The sequence below is a fragment of the Maylandia zebra genome, linkage group LG13, assembly GCF_041146795.1.
Source record: "Maylandia zebra isolate NMK-2024a linkage group LG13, Mzebra_GT3a, whole genome shotgun sequence".
NCBI classification, from domain to species: Eukaryota; Metazoa; Chordata; class Actinopteri; order Cichliformes; family Cichlidae; genus Maylandia; species Maylandia zebra.
Window position 1 is genome coordinate 27,323,164 of NC_135179.1, and position 17,574 is coordinate 27,340,737.

The 17,574-nt window shown below is 37.6% G+C and overlaps 1 protein-coding gene across 1 annotated transcript; it reads right to left on the reverse strand.

The window, feature by feature from the left end:
- Positions 1-303: 303 nt before the first annotated feature.
- On the reverse strand, positions 304-4,372 carry LOC112435728 (coiled-coil domain-containing protein 106-like). Its single transcript, XM_076891910.1, has 4 exons — positions 4,190-4,372; positions 3,649-3,807; positions 1,308-1,508; positions 304-1,059 (listed from the first exon to the last, which is right to left on the reverse strand). The coding sequence occupies exons 1-4, from the start codon at positions 4,323-4,325 to the stop codon at positions 737-739; spliced, it is 819 nt and encodes a 272-aa protein (XP_076748025.1). The 5' UTR covers positions 4,326-4,372; the 3' UTR covers positions 304-736.
- Between the last annotated feature and the right edge of the window lie 13,202 nt (positions 4,373-17,574).

Genomic DNA, 17,574 nt, shown 5'->3' on the forward strand with positions numbered 1-17,574 from the left:
ATCTATAACCACAAATTCTCTGTCACCACCAAGGGTCTGTAAGCACAATCAGCATTTGTAAACATATTTTTTATCATATAAAATTGTACTTCATAAATGCATTATAAATATCCACAACTATCAATCGGAGCTTTGTTGTAAAGTGTAAAGCATAAAACCATTTATTAATGACAAATAAACATTTATAAATGCCAAATGGGAGCCTTATTGTAAAGTGTAAAGCATGACACCATTTATTTATGACTACTAAACATTTATAAATGACAAAAGAGAGTTTTGTTGTAAAGTTTAAAACATGTCAACATTTATTTATGATCAACAAACATTTCTAAGTATTACTGGGCATTACTATAAAAAGTATAAAGCACCAACAGTTATTTAGCATTGCTAAACTTATATACAAGCCCTTTAAAGATAGCTAAAACTATATTAAGGAAACAAATCCCATCCCTAAATTCACCACTGGCATAAAACAAAGGAAAATTATAATAATTATAATATAATAAATTATTATACCTTAACTGAAACTGCACAGCTGTATTATTTACTCTACACACATTTATACAAATCAAAACATTAAAAAAAAAACAATAAAATAAACTAACAGGTAAATCTCTTAGTTGTGTGGAAACTCAACACATATGTGAACAGATCTTTGAAAAATGATTGGTTTTGCAGATCTTTTCTTCAGTTCAATATGCTCAAAAAACAAAACCACTTAGAACAAATTAGGGTTTCAGACAGATTTCCCTCTTCGAATTGGAAGCAAAGTACCAGCGGCCTTCATACTTTCTATTTTGTTTTTTACTTCATCACTGCCTTGAATTGCAGCCTCACATCGCTTAGCAAAAGCTAGTACCGTCTCTCCACTAGGCCTGTTGGACAGTAGCTCCTGGTAGACATTGGGGACCGCAATAGCAAGCTCCCCAACTGATGAAGTGGACACAACAGTGTTCCTGTCGAGCCCATGCTTCTGAAAAGCTTTGGTCATGGTCTTCGTCTTTGGAAATGTCTTGAGGAGGGATTTGTATCGCTGCACAATGTCATTTGGCGTTTGAACTAAAAATGAAAACAAAGCAAATAATTAGAAAAGCAAATGCTCAAAGCATACTAATATATATATATATATATATATATATATATATATATATATATATATACATACAGACAGATAGATAGATATGTATATATGACGTAGTGATCACAGAGTAATTTTTAGAACAAATTAAAATCATAATACTATCTTTTATGTCACATTTATAGTATCCTCTTCTGTAAAATCTTCTCTTCCAAAATCTTTTGCTCACCACGCTGCCGGAGCTTCTTCTGCTCCTTCTTGGGTTTCTTGGCTCTTGAATGCTTTTTGTTGTATTTGTGCTTTCGCTTCTTTGGGGATGAAGATGAGGATGACCACACAGACGATACAGATGAAGATGCGAAAGATGAATCTGAGTTTTCAGAAGCCTTCGAGGAAAATGGATCATTGAATGGTTCGTCTTTAGGTTGCTCTGCAGGATGTAAACAACAAAATGGCTGGTTTTAGAAACAAGTCCCCTGTTTTTCAATTACACAATTGATGATTTAGTAAGCTTATGTGCTTAAAGAGAATGAGGATTTTGTTATAGAAAATCATCATGTGAATAAGGTGTACATATATACACATATATATACATATATATATACACACATATATATTAGGGGTGCAACGATACACAAAATTCACGGTTCGGTTCGGTTCGATACTTTGGTGTCACGGTTTGATATTTTTTTCGATACAAAAAAAATGTTCATGCCTTTTTAATTTGTCATTTATTAAAATTATAAATATATATTTTAACTCAAAAGTACAGTTTTTAAATTTAACCCTAACCCTTGTGCGTGTTTTTTATTTTGACAGCGAATGCGCACCTGCGGACCACTTATGTGCAGCCCTGGTTATTTAGCTCGTCATATTGCAGCCACAGAAATTATTTTGTCCATGAAACCATAAAGCTGCACTTTCTTTTTGCCTTATAGTCTGATTTGTCATAACTTCTCCGTTTTGTGGTAAGCTTTTCTTTGGCTGTCACTTCTTCACCCTGACCTGTCTTATTTGGCTCAGCAGAACTGAAATGCTTTTACACACGCACTCACATAAGCTCAGCGATTCTCTGCGCGATCAACCTCTCACATGTTTAAGCTGCGGGAGATTTCACTTGTCATGTTTGCATAGTAAGCTAACGATTAATAAGACGATGTCAGAGGAATTGGTGCACAAATTATCATCACTCACAGGTCAGTGCTGTCGCTCTCTATACACAGTTCGCACGATTGCAAAGTGAAAGCAAAAAAACAAGCGCAAATTCAAACGCGATTTCAATATGTCACATATTGACAGTGGCTCACCGATGCCAATGACATAATTACCCAGCTACATTTCTGAAAGAATGCAAAAGCATTGACATATATTTTTCCTTCCTACAATAGCCCAACGGGCAGGGAAGAGATAGATTTTGGTAGCCCGACTGAAAAAATCGGTAGCTCCGGGACGTCGGGCTAGCGATATTGCAAGCCCTGTATCTGATTGAGGAATCACTCATCTTTGGAAAAGAGAGTTTATTACAGAGAAATGTCTCTTTCCAAAATAAAAGCTATACTATCCGCTTCTTCTGGGCTATATTCTCAGCAGCATAAGGAGAATCATGTGCTAACAGCTGTCTAAATGACTCGGCTAAAGTTAGTAGCATGCTTGTTGTTTTGGTCTTTGCACTAGGATGATGTCAGCGTAAATGTGCAGTCATATTCGTTGTGTTCCCACTAGTGCTTTCAGGTTAATCTCGTTGAAATGACCTTAACGCCACAACACGGCAAATCTCCGTTAACGAGCTACCGCCGATCGCCCCGTGCATGGGGCTAGACGGCCAACACGTTAACGAGCTAACTGCGCTAACACACTAGTTCCCACCCATGTAATTGAGCATTGCATGGCACATCCAACATACTGTTTTACTTTAGTCCATGACTCGCTTACCTTCAGGGTCATACGTCACATGAAAACCAAAATAATTCCAAACGCCAGATCTGAATGAGGGTGCGGGAGGTGCCCTGCGCTCTTCCTTCTGACTATGCTGTCTGTGTGGAGCGCTCAGTGGATCTGCGCTCGACAGTGCAGCCTAGGCGGAGTAGTCGAACGCAGATTCACTGAGCGCTCAACACAGACAGCATCGTCAGAAGGAAAGTTGATAAAATAAATTACAAATGTTGTATTGTTCGATACATATGCGTACCGAACCGAAAGCACTGTATCGAACGGTTCAATATCGATACGAATATCGTTGCACCCCTAATATATATATATACATACATACATATATATATATGAAACCTATATTAATTCTGATTGTAAGGCTGTTACATTACTAGTTCAAGTTGGAGTTATGATCTTATGAACTATGAAATTGAATCAATCAAGTTAGACCTGGCTGAACTGAATTTGGAACCAGATCTCTTTAGGAATGAACTAGCACAACACTTAAAGTTAACTGACTAAAATCTTTTAATCAACACAATGACAATAAGGGAACTTCACTGGGATTGATAAATTATCTAATGTTTATTTGAAGACTGTAAAATAAAAACAATGTTCATGGAACAAGTCTAGTTTCATACTTGTAAGGGATGATAGCTGACTTCGGAGAAAATCTCTCTCTCCTTCCAGTTCTTCAATTCTCTTCTTTTGCCACTCCAGTTTCTCCTTAAGAAAAGTCAGTTTCTCTCGCTCCTTGTTAAGAAGGGCAGTTGCAGTAGGGGCAGGATTAGAAGAAGAATCTAAAGAACAAACAATTATTAAATTACAATACTAAAATAATTTATAATTTAAACTTGGGAAACTCAAATAAAATATTGATTAAAAACGGTTACAACTGGAATTTATAAAAAGCCACTTTGTAAAAATTATGTTATATACACCTGTGGTGGTTCAGGCATTTCTAAAACAAGGCAAATAATTCTTATGTGTACTGCCTTACCAGGGTGTTTAATATAAATTTAATGATGCACATAAACAAAACTAAAAATATACAACTAAGTGATATAAATCGTTTGGAATAACCAATAGTAATAGAGCTATTCACATGTTATGTGATGTTAGTTAGCCACTGTAGCTAGCAGCCAAATGGCTCGGTAGCTAGCTAGCTAGCATTATACTCACCTTCATGTCTAACTGCTGACGTCGTTGGCTTAGTGCAATCTAGATCATCCAGTCTCTGCTTTTTGTATCTCTTCGACCGCGTGCTAACTGTGTAAGTCGCAGACGCACACAAATTTTTATCTTCTGCTCCATCCATGGCGCAGCAACTTGAACGAGCGCCTTCAGTGTGTCTGTTCGTGCCCCTTTGGCTTGACCTTCCAGAGCGCTCCACTGCCTGTCACGCTCCTTAATAAAGTTAACTGTGATTGGATGGTTGTATAAGCTCCTCTGCGTTTAAATTAAATTTGTTTTCCCTCCCTTTGGCAGCAGAACATATTTCTTTAGCATGAATCCAGCGGGTTAGATCTACATAACAAAGTCGGAGATACATTATAACAGGTGAGACAATCCTCTTTTTTGCGTGGGACTATTTTTGATTATAGGGCTTGTTTTATATAGCATGTGAAGTTCTTTAACTCTGAACCGATTTGCACTAGACTCCCATAGAGTATTTTACGGTGTTTCGAGGTGATAATAAAATAAATTACTCATTTTTTCCCACCAGAATGTCTCTGGGAATGAGATTGCGCGCCAGAATAGAAGGAAAACAAACTAAATATAAGGCACTAAGGCTCATTAAATGGCTGCAGAAGAAACACCTGCTAAAAAAGAAGCTTAGATGTCCTGTTTGTCACCATAAGATAAAAATGATTTCCGTGGTGAAGAAAGACCAATATATGTGGTATGTATAATGCATGATAATGTAGTGCATGTAGTAAATATAACAAAATATTTCGGTTATCAATGCAAGAGGGAGCATTAACCTCTTTTCATTATTATTTTCTTCATACTTAATTTTGTGATTATCTTTTCAATTAATGCTCTTGTTTAAGGGTCCATTTCTTTACTTAACTCATTGATATGTTCTCAGGTGCTGCAAAAGAGCAAGTCATAGGAAAGTTTCCAGAACAATTAGAACTAGCTCCCTCTTTGAGAAATCAAAAACATCTCTTTTCAGTTGGATGAAGTTCATTTACAGGTATATGTAGATGTAGACATTAATAGCAATGCACCTTTCATAATTGAACACCAATACGAGACTTGTGAAATAAAATTAGGGCCTCAGTAAGTAATAATTGCCTCAATTTCTATCACAGATTTTCACAAGGGCTCAGGCTCAGACAAATAGATATGATCGATGATGAAGTGGCTGGCAGCTCCAGAACACTAAGTAGCATGGCAAGACACATTCGACATGTTTGTATACGTGCAATTAAAAGACACAGAATAAACAATGGACACCGTCTTGGTGGTGACAGAGAATTTGTGGTTATAGATGAAAGCTGTCTCCGTCATCAGCGAAAGGTTGGTAAACTCTCAGACAGGTTTGTTAGAATCAATGCAGATCTGAATGTGTCCTCTAAACATGGAAACCTTTACCATAAGTAAAAAAAATTAGTAGAAGCAACCATCTTTTTGAATGTTTCTTTGTAGATATTTAATTTTATTCTTTTTAATTTTAATTCTGTTTAATTTTATTCTTTTTGTTTTCAGTATGCACGTGGATGCTTTGGAAATGCATGGAAAAGGAAGAAATGGGTATTTGGAATGATGGGAATTAAAGACAAAAGGCGAAGGCTCGTGTTAAAACTTGTTGAAAAACGATCAAGGCGCCACCTTGTTCCTCTGATCAGACAGCATGTTAAGTTGGGTAGTGCCATTATCAGTGATGAGTGGAGAGCCTACAAGAATGTTTTGACAAACATAGGGTACAGACATTACACTGTAAATCACAGCAGGTGGTTTGTAGATCCTCAATCTGGCAGTCATACACAGCATATCGAAAGGGTTTGGATGACCATCAAAGGACATGTCCGTAGACTAAGAGGAAATCGCACTGAAAAGTTGCTGGAGGAACACCTGATGGTTCTTGAGTGGTCATCTTGGCTTGGTTCGCGACACCCTGATGGACCACTGGGACGCTTATTTAAGGACATACAAAAAATATTTCCAGTTTGAACCAGTCTGGCATGAACTTTTTTGGAGTGGGTGACTGTTTGGTGTTTTAAAAAACACATTTAATGTTACATGTGTTACTCTTACAATACATTTTTGACAGTAGTTAAATGTTATTTCAAGCACTGATTGTAATTTAGGTCTAAGTGTTATAAATGGTGACATTATACATTTAAGACTCACTTTTGGCAATTAAATGTTTATTAGTGATTAATAAATGTTGTTATGCTTTACACTTTACAATAAGGCTCCCATGTGGCATTTATAAATATTTATTATTCATTAATAAATGGTGTTATGCTTTACACTTTACAATAAGGCTCCCATGTGGCATTTATAAATATTTATTATTCATTAATAAATGGTGTTATGCTTTACACTTTACAATAAGTCTCCCATGTGGCATTTATAAATATTTATTATTCATTAATAAATGGTTTTATGCTTTACACTTTACAACAAAGCTCCGATTGATAGTTGTGGATATTTATAATGCATTTATGAAGTACAATTTTATATGATAAAAAATATGTTTACAAATGCTGATTGTGCTTACAGGATAGTAACTTAGTCTGAAATGTTTAATATAGCAACTCTAGATGAAATATATAGGTGAACACATTTGGCTCACTATTTGGCAAGAAACCGGTCAGTTTTTTTTCTTTTTCTCACCCTTAACTAATGCATAATAAACCATTAATAATGGTTTATAAAGCATTTACAGATTAATTAATAATATAGCTATAAACTATTTATTAGCCTCTATAAGGGGAGACTTATTGTAAAGTGGTACCGCTGGCATCATCAGCAATGTGCATGTAAGAAGAGTATACAAATGGCTTTTATGAAAGATGCCCGTGATTCAAAGACCATCTGTGTTTCCAGAGTTCCTGCTCGCTTCCCTCAAACTTCAGATTCAACAATAAATTTGATCTGTTCATGCTTCAAATTTAGTATGGAAAAATATCAAAACAAAATAAATAACTAAATAAATAAAAGTGCAAAAACATTTTTTTTATAATTGGTTAATGAGATTTAAGAGCGGTATCAATCTTCCCGTATAAGTCATCTGTCAACCTATGTCCTAAACTTCCAAAGTATTTTTCCACAGTAGACAGAGGAAACTAGATAATTGAACATTAGTTCAAGTAGACATGTGATGTGATCTTTTTTCATAAGCACTCATTGTGTCAATCTCCTTGATTGCTGCCTGTTTAATGGAGTAAAAGAGAAGATGGATGTTATCACTGGGTGAATCCCAAGGCATCTTTAATTGTCAGTCTGGCACAAAATGAGTCCCCGTCCTAATTTATTTGGCTTAATTTATCAACACACTGCCTTTCCATTCACATGGGAGCTGTTGCAGCCACTGAATCAGTTTTAGCCTCCTCACTACTTCTAATGCAAGACCTCTCTACATGCGCCGCTTCCTACATTCAGTGCTGATCACAAAGTAAACCATTATATTATCCATCGACTTCAAAAACGCAGATCTGAGGCACGATGACAAGGTGCAATCAAAGAGGAAGACCGACAAGGATCAGATAGCCACCCCCAATCAGTCTCATACTCAAAATTGATTTCATCTTTTTTACCTCGTCCTTATATCTCATTTTCTTCCTCATCAGAGTCTCCATCTCGTCTCATTGCTTCCGATTAGCACGGCGGCCAGAGCAGATGAAATTTTGTGTAATGGTCAACTGTAATGGTAACTTTGAGGGATTGCTGAATCTCTGACTTTTCAAGAGGTCGCAGTGAACATTTTCTAATCACAGTGTTTATCTTTCCAGCCCGCCCCATAAAAACAGTCTAGGTGAGATTAACAAAGTAAATGATATGTTCTGAATGACTAAATGTTTGGTCTGACATTGCTGCCTTTTTAAAGTCAGCAAAGCGTTCAGTGGCTCAACACACCACAAGATCGTAAAACAGGAATAACCATTTACACTTTGCACGTAACCAGAGGTGATAATGAACACTCTGAGCAAGCTAATAATACCGGTCCTGTCCATCTGCTTTGGAATAATGCTAAAAGGAGACAAGTGTATGAAAGGAACCGAATCTAAAGTGGCTTTTATTTGTCTTTATTTTGAGTAAGCATGACCATTTGCATTAGGGTGTTAAAACCTTAAAATACAAGTAAATAAGGTTAAATGAATTTTAAATCCATTACAAGATGGTTAAAAACATCTAAAATTTCCAGTTATGTTTGATAGTAAAGGTTACAATTAATTTTTTTTCTGATGTTGGCAAAATTTTGGACGTCAAATTGTGAAACCAGATGTTCAAACAGATTTATTAAAAGAAATTGGTGAACTTTCCATCCATATATATGGAAACTATTTATATTTATTTCTAAATATAAAAGATATCTATTATTACCTGAGGTTTTTAATAAACATTTACAAAGAGGTGTTTTCCCTGAAGATATTAAATAAACAAAGGTCATTCCCACATTAAAAAAGAGACAAACGACACCTATCCTCTGGGAGGAAGGATGTCGGCTGTATTACATGGTAACTTCAATTAAAGTATCGAGCATTTCATATAGTTTATGGATAGCTTATACTTCTTATCCTAGGTCATTGTTTGACAAGGGTTCCCAGCTTAGGAACTAAATGCATGATTCTGTAACAGACAGAATAATTAAAAGTGAGCCTTTTACTACAACTGGTACAGAATCTTCAGAATGTAAAAGTCCAGAGGCGAAGGAAAACAGAATTTAAAATATACAGGCACACAATAGATGCCCTGAGAAAAGATAAAGTGATATAGGGGCTATAAACACACATACTGTCAGGGCTCTGTGTGCAGGCGGATGGAGAGGAGGATCCAAATGCGAGACTCTGAGACTGAATTGAAACTGAGAACCTTAGCTTTATTGCTGGTGATAAACGAAAACGTGAACTGAACAATGACACTGAGAATTGAACACACAGGCATAATTCTGAGGGTACGACGCGACACTGAGCACAGGAAAACACAGGGCTAATATACACAGGGTGGTAATCAGGGAATGGGCAACAGGAGGGAGACACAGCTGGGAGAGATCAGGGTTAACGAGATGGGGGGGGAACCAAGCTGCACACACTAACATAAGACAAAGACTTTCACAATAAAACAGGAAACTTGAATTACTAAACAAGCACGCAGACTTGACACTGAGAGACAGACAGACAGAATGACACATGGAACCTGAACTAAAATAAACGTGAGATATAACCGAGAACAAATCCTTAAGCACGGATAAACAGAAACAAGAAACTAATAATAATCATCATCATCACTACGAGAATAAGAAAACAATCCATGAAGCAGAATTAAACCGAAATATAATAAACTCAAAATACTGGGTCCAACAGACCCAGAACCGTGACACATACAGAGGGCTAAGCAAGGAATGAGACATAGCTGGGGAGGCACAGATGAAACTAATTAGGATAACAACACAGGGGGAGTAACACTAAACGCAAAGCACGGGAGACAACTAACAAGCAAACTAAAATAGGAAACAAGTAAACAGAGAAACTCAGACACAACTGAAACCTTAATACGAGGAAACGACAGAGGGAGACACAAAAGGAAAACTTATATACTGAACTCTAACTCTGAAACTGAAACTAAACTCTTATATTAACAGTACATGCAACTAGGAATACTAAAGGTGCTAATATCAACATATTAATAATCAAACTGGAAGTCACACTGACTTTCTGCCAGCTCAGACTAAAAAGTCACTTGGATGAGTGACTTTAAAACGGTAACATCCAGATCAACAGCTCCTCAGTCACTACTCAATACACAGATTGTAGGCTTTGTTTACTGCTAATGCTACCTGTGCTTATTGTATTATACATGATGGCTGAAGAAACACAAAGAAGAAACACAATGATACACTGATCCACACACCCCCTCACCATGCTTGCCAGTTGGTTTGAGGCTCTTCTGAAAAACTGTTGTTAGTCTGTGCCAAACATGTCACTGTGGCCAAACAACTCTAACCTTTATTCATCTGTCCAGAGCACATTGTTCCAGATGGCCAGTTCTTTGCCTGTATGTTTGCTGAAAAACTGCAATGTACTGCTCTAATGTTCTTTTTGCTTAGCAAAGGCTTTTCCCTGCCAAGAATCTCAGGCAGGTCAAATCTGTTCGTACAAAGGAAACGACTTCTGCTACATCTACGTTGTGATCGAAATGACTCTTTATCATCTTAGTAATTTAAGTAAAGTGACCCATTAACATCACTATTTAATGGTGAAGCAGGTCCAATACTTTTTTCGATCCATTATATTCATTTCCTGATAACATCAGTACATTTAGATTAAACTGGGGTTATAAAAAGTGACTGAAAGGAATAAAAAATAAGCAATAAGAGTAACTATAGCACATGGTTATGAAAAAAGTAGCAGAAAGTAATTATAAAAAGTTTTGAATCAAAGCAGCCAAAAATATCCCGACTAGATACAAATCTCATTCAGGTTTTTAAGAAAGCCACAATCTTTTGACCACAGCGCTCTGAGTGCTTTGTTGTCAGCAAAATATGCAGTAATATCCAATTTTTTCATTTGATTCGGTGTTGAAATAGATGCAGTGAAGTGCTAAAGTAATGTGTTACACTAATTAATCATGCTTTTCCAAAATCAGCATGAGAGAAAGTATAAATTATCCCATTTTTGACAGTGTTAATGTTCAAAGTTAAGGCCCAGCACAGTTACCATAGCAATATAACTAAAGGCATACAGTATAAGTATAGTAAATATTTTATGATGGATGCTTGATTTTGTTTTCAGTTTCTTGACAGAGTGGCTCAAACTCTGTTTTAAAACATAATGTCAGGTTATTTGATCTTGTTGAAAATACACAAGAAGATGCTGAGTTCAGTCTAATAAAAAAAATTAAATTAATGCTTATTCTCCGCATACTTGAGAGCTAATATTCAAGAAAAAGCATGAATAAACAAAGTCTGCTTACAATTAAAACCTAAGAGGAGGCAAGATTAGAATTCTCCATTTTTACAGCACTAATTCCATCAGCACGAGGCTTCTTCTTCTTCTTCTTCTTAAGAAAAGAAATGTGTTTTTTAAGTATATTTTAAAGTTAAAAGTATATTTATTGCTTCCAGTCTTTTGGTATTTTAAAACTTTTCTTGCAGATGTCCTAAATTAAAAGCTTGCTGATAAGTTTTTAGACTTTTAATTCGAAAATGGTACAGGTAGAGGAAACATGTGATTTCATGAATGTGAGTAAGGGAAGCATACAGCTTCTCAACACTCAATGTAAAGATTCAGTAGCAGTATAGAATTTTTTCCTTTTCCTGTTCGTCTTTAACTTCTGAGTGAAAACAGTGAGAATATGGTCAAAAATTTTCCACTGGCGCTGGTTTCGGTTTTCTTGACTCCTATCCATCATTATAAGTGTCAACTATGCTTTGAACATTATATGGGCCCTTGACTGTGGGTCTGCAGGCTACGTGCGACAGCTAGAGGTAATTCACTTTGCTTCGTTTTGCTTGCTGTTAACAGCTCATGGGATGATAACGGAAGCGCAAAGAGCTTTAATCATATTCTCTGCCTTCAAGAGAGATATTGCTTTTTCTCACAGTTTATTGAGTGAATATGGGAGGGGAGTGTGTGTGTGCGTGTGTGTGTGTGTGTGTGTGAGACAGAGTAAAAAGGCCTGGCAGGGTGGAGGGATGTGTGTGTCTGTGGTTGGTAGGTGTCATGGGTGGCTGGGGGACATGTATCATCGATCTGCTACTCTGGGCTTCCTGTACACTGGATGGCATTAAAATGATCCATGGCCTCTTTCTCAGGCTAATACCAGTGATATTGAGATATCAAACCTCTGTTTTCTGTCCCTGGCAATGGGGGGCACACACCCACGCCAGCACAACACGCACACATACACACGACAAGAGTAGAGAGTTCTTCCTCGGGAGCTAAGGTGATAACCTAATAGGGACATTTGTTTTTGTCTCCTGCTCGCTCCCTGCCTCTTTGCCTCCTCTCTTCCTTTCAAGCTCCGAAAACAAAAGCTTTCGTCAAGGGGGCCCCGCCGCTGCCGCTGCCTATGTGGCGAATAAATAACAGCGGCACAACGGCAAAACAAGTGAAACACGCACCATCTGGCCCCTCCACCGGTGTCAGCCTCAGTCACAGAGATAGACTGGAGCGGTGGGGGGGGGATTGGTGATCAGAATGGCATCTCCTCCTCACCTCAAGAGGGATGTGACATGGATTCCAGAAGGGAATGTTCTGTTTTAGGCTTCTTTAAAATAACGCGAAAGCCCAGTTTCTTTTGTTAGCATGCAACAAAACATGCTTCATAAAGCAGAATTTAATGTGTAGTAGAGGGTTTATCTAAAGGTGCAGTGTGCATTATCTACCATATGTATAATCACTTCTGGCTACAAATCAAATGACTCATTATAAATCTGTCCACAAGCAGGATGTGGGCTGGATGCAAGCTGCCCACGTACAGTAGAATTTTGCACATCAAGCTGTTTGGAAGAATTAACTGTGTAGATTTTCTACATTTGGGGCAAAAAATAGCAACTGCTAGTGTGTGTGTGCGTGTGTGTGTGTGCATTTTGTTTTTTTAACGTTACATCTGTTTCTGCTCCGTCAAGTCAAGACATCTAGAAAAGGCAGCGGCTCGTTGGGCCCCCTGTGATTGTCCTTTAATTCATTTATCTCATATCAGCCAGATACTTTTTCATCACTTCCATGAATCCCGATCGATTGTTCGAGCATGTTCCATTACCAAGAATTACTCATCCATTGATGGGCGAGAAGGGATATTAATCAATGTAACCTTTGAAACTAACATCCTTGTTATTCTTTCAAAGCCAAACAAAATGAGAATTTGGCTGTGGTCGGTGCTCATTATTAAGACTGGAGGAGAGCAGGCATTATACATCGCTACTGATCATGTGTGAAGACAAGCATACACAGTCAATACCCTCAGCCGATGAAATATGGCCTTCTTTTATGACTGCATCCTGCAGAGAAAGGCAGTCTTTCTTTGCAGTATGTGCTGTGTGAGAGCTGCAGAGTCAGTGAGCCCTTTTATCAGATGTACACAGTTCTGGGAACATTTGATCAGAGCTTCAGAGGTACGCTTTCTTTCAGTTTGAGGTGCTGCTGCTTTTCCATGCATTCTATTTCCCAACTTTATTCTTTTTTGCCCCCCTCAACCTGAAAGTTGTATCTCATGTTTCTAAATGGACTGTATTCACTACACACTATAGGGTTTCTATTCAATGCAAGCTCTCACTTCCACTTCACTCACTTTCACACAGCGATGCAAGTGACCAGGTGCTGGCCTCCAGTGTTGGGTGTACCGTGTTCCAAAGTAACATGTTACTTTAGTCACATTATGTGTTAGAGTTCAATACGACTTTTGAAAAGTTGCCATATGGATGTTTCATTGATTTTTATTGCGCGGAAAGACAAAAGCACGATGATATACTTGCATTATACTGCTAACACAAAGCTCTTTGGAAGCATCAGCAAAGACAGCAAGCTAACACAATGCTAGCAAACAACCCAGGGTGATGTTAAAGCTGAGTGTATCCTGACACAAGCCTTTACTTTCTCTGAGGTGGAGGTAAGTAACATAATGCATGAACGTATAATTTGTGATAGATTGCTTTTTTGAGTGATGACTGCAACACTACTGACCTCATTTTTAGGCCGTCAGTGTCTTGCATGGAAAACACTTCAACAAGTGAACTGGGGAGCAAGGGTTCAAACCACAGGGTGTGTGATCAGTGGACAGCCTGCTGCTTTACTGAGTGTTTACCCCCTTATTAATTTCTTCTTTTTTTTTTTTGCATATTTTTCAAATGTAAATGTTTCAACAAGTATTAGTCAAAGATAATCTGAGTAAATACAAAATGTAGTTTTTAAATGATTATTTTATCTAAGTGAAAAAAGCTATCCAAACCTACCTGGCCTGTGTGAAAAAGTAAATGCGCTCCTTTTTAAAACACAAATTAACTGTGATTAACCACGTTTTTTGGAAATCAAGAAATCAATTAAACAGAACCTGTCAGACAAAGAGAAGTATGCTTAAAAAGCAACACATCAAGCCACAATTTAAAGAAACTCAAGAATAGGTAAGAAACAAAGTCACTGACATCTGGTTTTGGGACTCCAATTGGTCTGTTATTCATCTTTTTTTTTTTTTTTTTTTTTTTTAAATGCACAAGTATCACTGCATAACTATCATGTGCCAAACATAATATTTTACATAAATTATCTCAAACTAATAATTTTGTGACACTCACAAATGTGTATTTTATCTGTTACATTACTGGATGGGCAGATGCCCTAAACACTCAGCTTGTTTTGCAACACTAATGGTCCAGTGACGGCATAAAGGCATTTTTTTTCCACAATTATCAAAGTAATAAATTTCAGAATAAGACTGATGGATTCTTGTACTGTTAAAGCTACAACCTCCAGTGCCACTTTCTTTGCCACTTTCACCACTGCTACAACTCCACCGGTTATTTGGTAGGTCACACATTGACTTTTTCAACACGTACACTCACAGCAGCACATATATCTTAAAGATCTTGCTGAGAAATCTTCTGATCCCTTTCAGTGACCTCCTTTGTGCACTTCTCCAGCCACTGCCTGAAACTCTGTCAGTTACGTGAACAGCAGGTAAGCTTTCAGTTGCTGGATGCTTTGTCAAGCGAAGCCGTGGCAGCTGAAGGACCATTATCATTATGTGTCTCTTCATCAGTGCGGATGGAGGTGACAGAGATGTTTCCTTTGCTGCCGATGCCACTTTTGTTGACACACTCATAGAGTGCCTCAGTTTGTGTCAGTGTGAGGAATGACGAGAAATGAGTGAGTGAAAGAATAAGCGCAAAAATCAATATGAAGCTGAACATTTTATCTAATAAATCATTCTCCTTTGTATTTAAGTACAATGCACAAAAAGCATGATAACTTACTGACAGCTGTCCTCTTTGGTGCGTCAGAAATACTGTTAGTTTTCATCCAGACAGCAGTGCTTCTGCACACTGTGAGGAATCTTCCAAAATGCCAAATTTCAGTGAAATAAAAGTGTCTGCTTGTGGATGAAAGGTCAGCATACACAGAAAAATATATCTGAAAACTCTCTCTGTCCATGTGGTTAAAGTCGTAGAGGTAAGTAGCTATTTCCTCAACAATCTGATAAACTTCTCATATCTGGGCACAGCTGGAATTGGAAACACATTTCATATATATCTAAAAACACCCACTTCCTGACTTACAGATGAATGAAATTAGATGTTACATCCACAGTACAAAGACTACCTACCATCACCAGGTCAAACAGATTGTTGAACTTGGTTGCATTGTCTCTCTGAGGTGTGAATCCAGACCCAACCCTGTAATTTCAGGCATCTAAAAAGCAGACAACGCATTTGAGATCCATTAAAAATTAATATGCAATAATTTAGCCCTGGACGGATTTGTACACAGACTGATTTGAGCGTTTCTATGTAAGATCAGAGTGGAAATTTGAACTGTTCATCTTGGAAGAGAATGCCAGACAGAAAATACAACAGTACACCATCAGTGATGCTAAATTAAATCCAAGGAATTTTAGAAGATCACTGTGGTGGACTAAACTCAGAGTGCACCCTGCCTCTTGCCTGCTATGAGCCTGGATACTTGTAAAAGGTCTGCACTTACATAGTGCCTTTTAACTGTAGCTTTACAGTGTTTTTCTATTCTTCCACTGATAAGCCTGTGGCTAACACTGAGTGCAACTTGGGCTATATTTCCCAAGCATTTATATACATTTAGGCTTGATGTATATCAACAGTGAATACTGGCTAAGCACAGATAGATCACATATCTATTGCCTCTGATACTAAAAGACCCAGAACAACATCAGGATTCCTCAGTGTGGAAGGCAAGAATGGGTATTTTGAATCCTTTTTTTTTTTTTTTGCAAAGTTTTACATATAAATGATGTTGGCAACCGATCAGATTACCCACAGAAGACCAAAAGTAACAACCAAAACAGGCTGCACGATGGAGCTGTGCTCAACACCAGCAGCTTTGATGACTGAGCCAAGTTTGACTCTTAAGAACTGGACTATCTGGTTTCCCAACATGATATTATTGCTGGTTTAATATTTGTGTGAATGATGCCAGCAGTCTTTGGAGCAGCTGGAGGGACAGAGGAAGAAATGAAGGCTGACTTTTATTGTCCACATATTGGTTGGCCTCTCCCATCGATGTATATTTCAGTAGATATTGCTCGCTGATCAAATCCGCATACCTGGTCTGTCGTGAGTTTTATCTCCTGAAGAGAAGGTGGGTGGCAATGTTGCTCCTTTAGCAGTGTGTGTAAAGTCACGTCTAGCATTTCAAACACTGGACAAGTTTGCCCTTTGTGTTCAAAGTCATCAAAGAACAAAACAGTGTTGGCTGGATCTAGGACATGGATCGTTTTCAGCACAATCAGCTGGAGGGAGAATGGAACTGTTTTCCCTTTTTTCCTTTAAAAAAAAAAAAAAAATCTTTAGGTTTGACTTTAACGCAGTTTCCAAACATGGATCTGCAAAAATGCTATTCATTAAATCTCCTGGACAGCACATCCCAGAGATGGATCTCCAAGTCATCAGGTTCTGATGGCTCAAACACGAGAAGGAAATGTTTTAAATCAAATGTGATATCGTGGAATCAGATGTGTAGTATGCCATGGAAAATGGATAGTGTGATTAGCACACTGCATCTGGCACGTCTCATTTTTTAAAGAGTGCTAGAAGAAAAAGGATAAGGTTAAAAGACAGAGTGTAACGTATTTCAATTAAAAAAACATAAAAGCAACACACAAAATAACTGATTTATTGTTTCAGGTATTGTGTCTGTGAATAATTCAACCCTAGACTCTGTTCTGATATACTACAGCATGATTTCACACACATAACAGAACTCACACTAAATAAAACACAGATAACTGCAGGCCACTTAAATGAAGCTTATTCAAAAACATTCAACACATTAATTACAAGCATAAAATTAGATACAAAAATTGTACGTGATACTTAGTAAGTATCACGTACATGATACTTATATTGACACTGTAATGGTCTGAAATCTTGCCACGCCTACAAGGTCCCCTGCTCAAGAAGGCACATCACATGTGCAGACCTATCTCAAGTTTGCCAATGAACACCTACTGTAAATGATACAGAGAAGGCTTGGGAGAAAGTGCTGTGGTCAACAAAAAACCAAAACAAAAATCAAGCCCTTTGACATCAACTTGACCTGCTGTGTTTGGAAGAAGAAAAATGATCCAAAGAACAGCATCCCCACTGTTCGTTGAATGGGGATGCTTGGAGGTGGAAACATGCTATGGGGCTGATTTTCTGCTGA

What these genes read in the sequence shown, in the direction of transcription:
- LOC112435728 (XM_076891910.1), bottom strand. Translation starts at nt 4,325, where the DNA reads ATGGATGGAGCAGAAGATAAAAATTTGTGTGCGTCTGCGACTTACACA. An exon ending in GTCAGCAGTTAGACATGAAG is followed by an intron (nt 3,808 to 4,189) that starts GTGAGTATAATG and finishes TTTGTTCTTTAG; the next exon opens with ATTCTTCTTCTAATCCTGCC. An exon ending in GAAGAAGCTCCGGCAGCGTG is followed by an intron (nt 1,060 to 1,307) that starts GTGAGCAAAAGA and finishes TTTCATTTTTAG; the next exon opens with TTCAAACGCCAAATGACATT.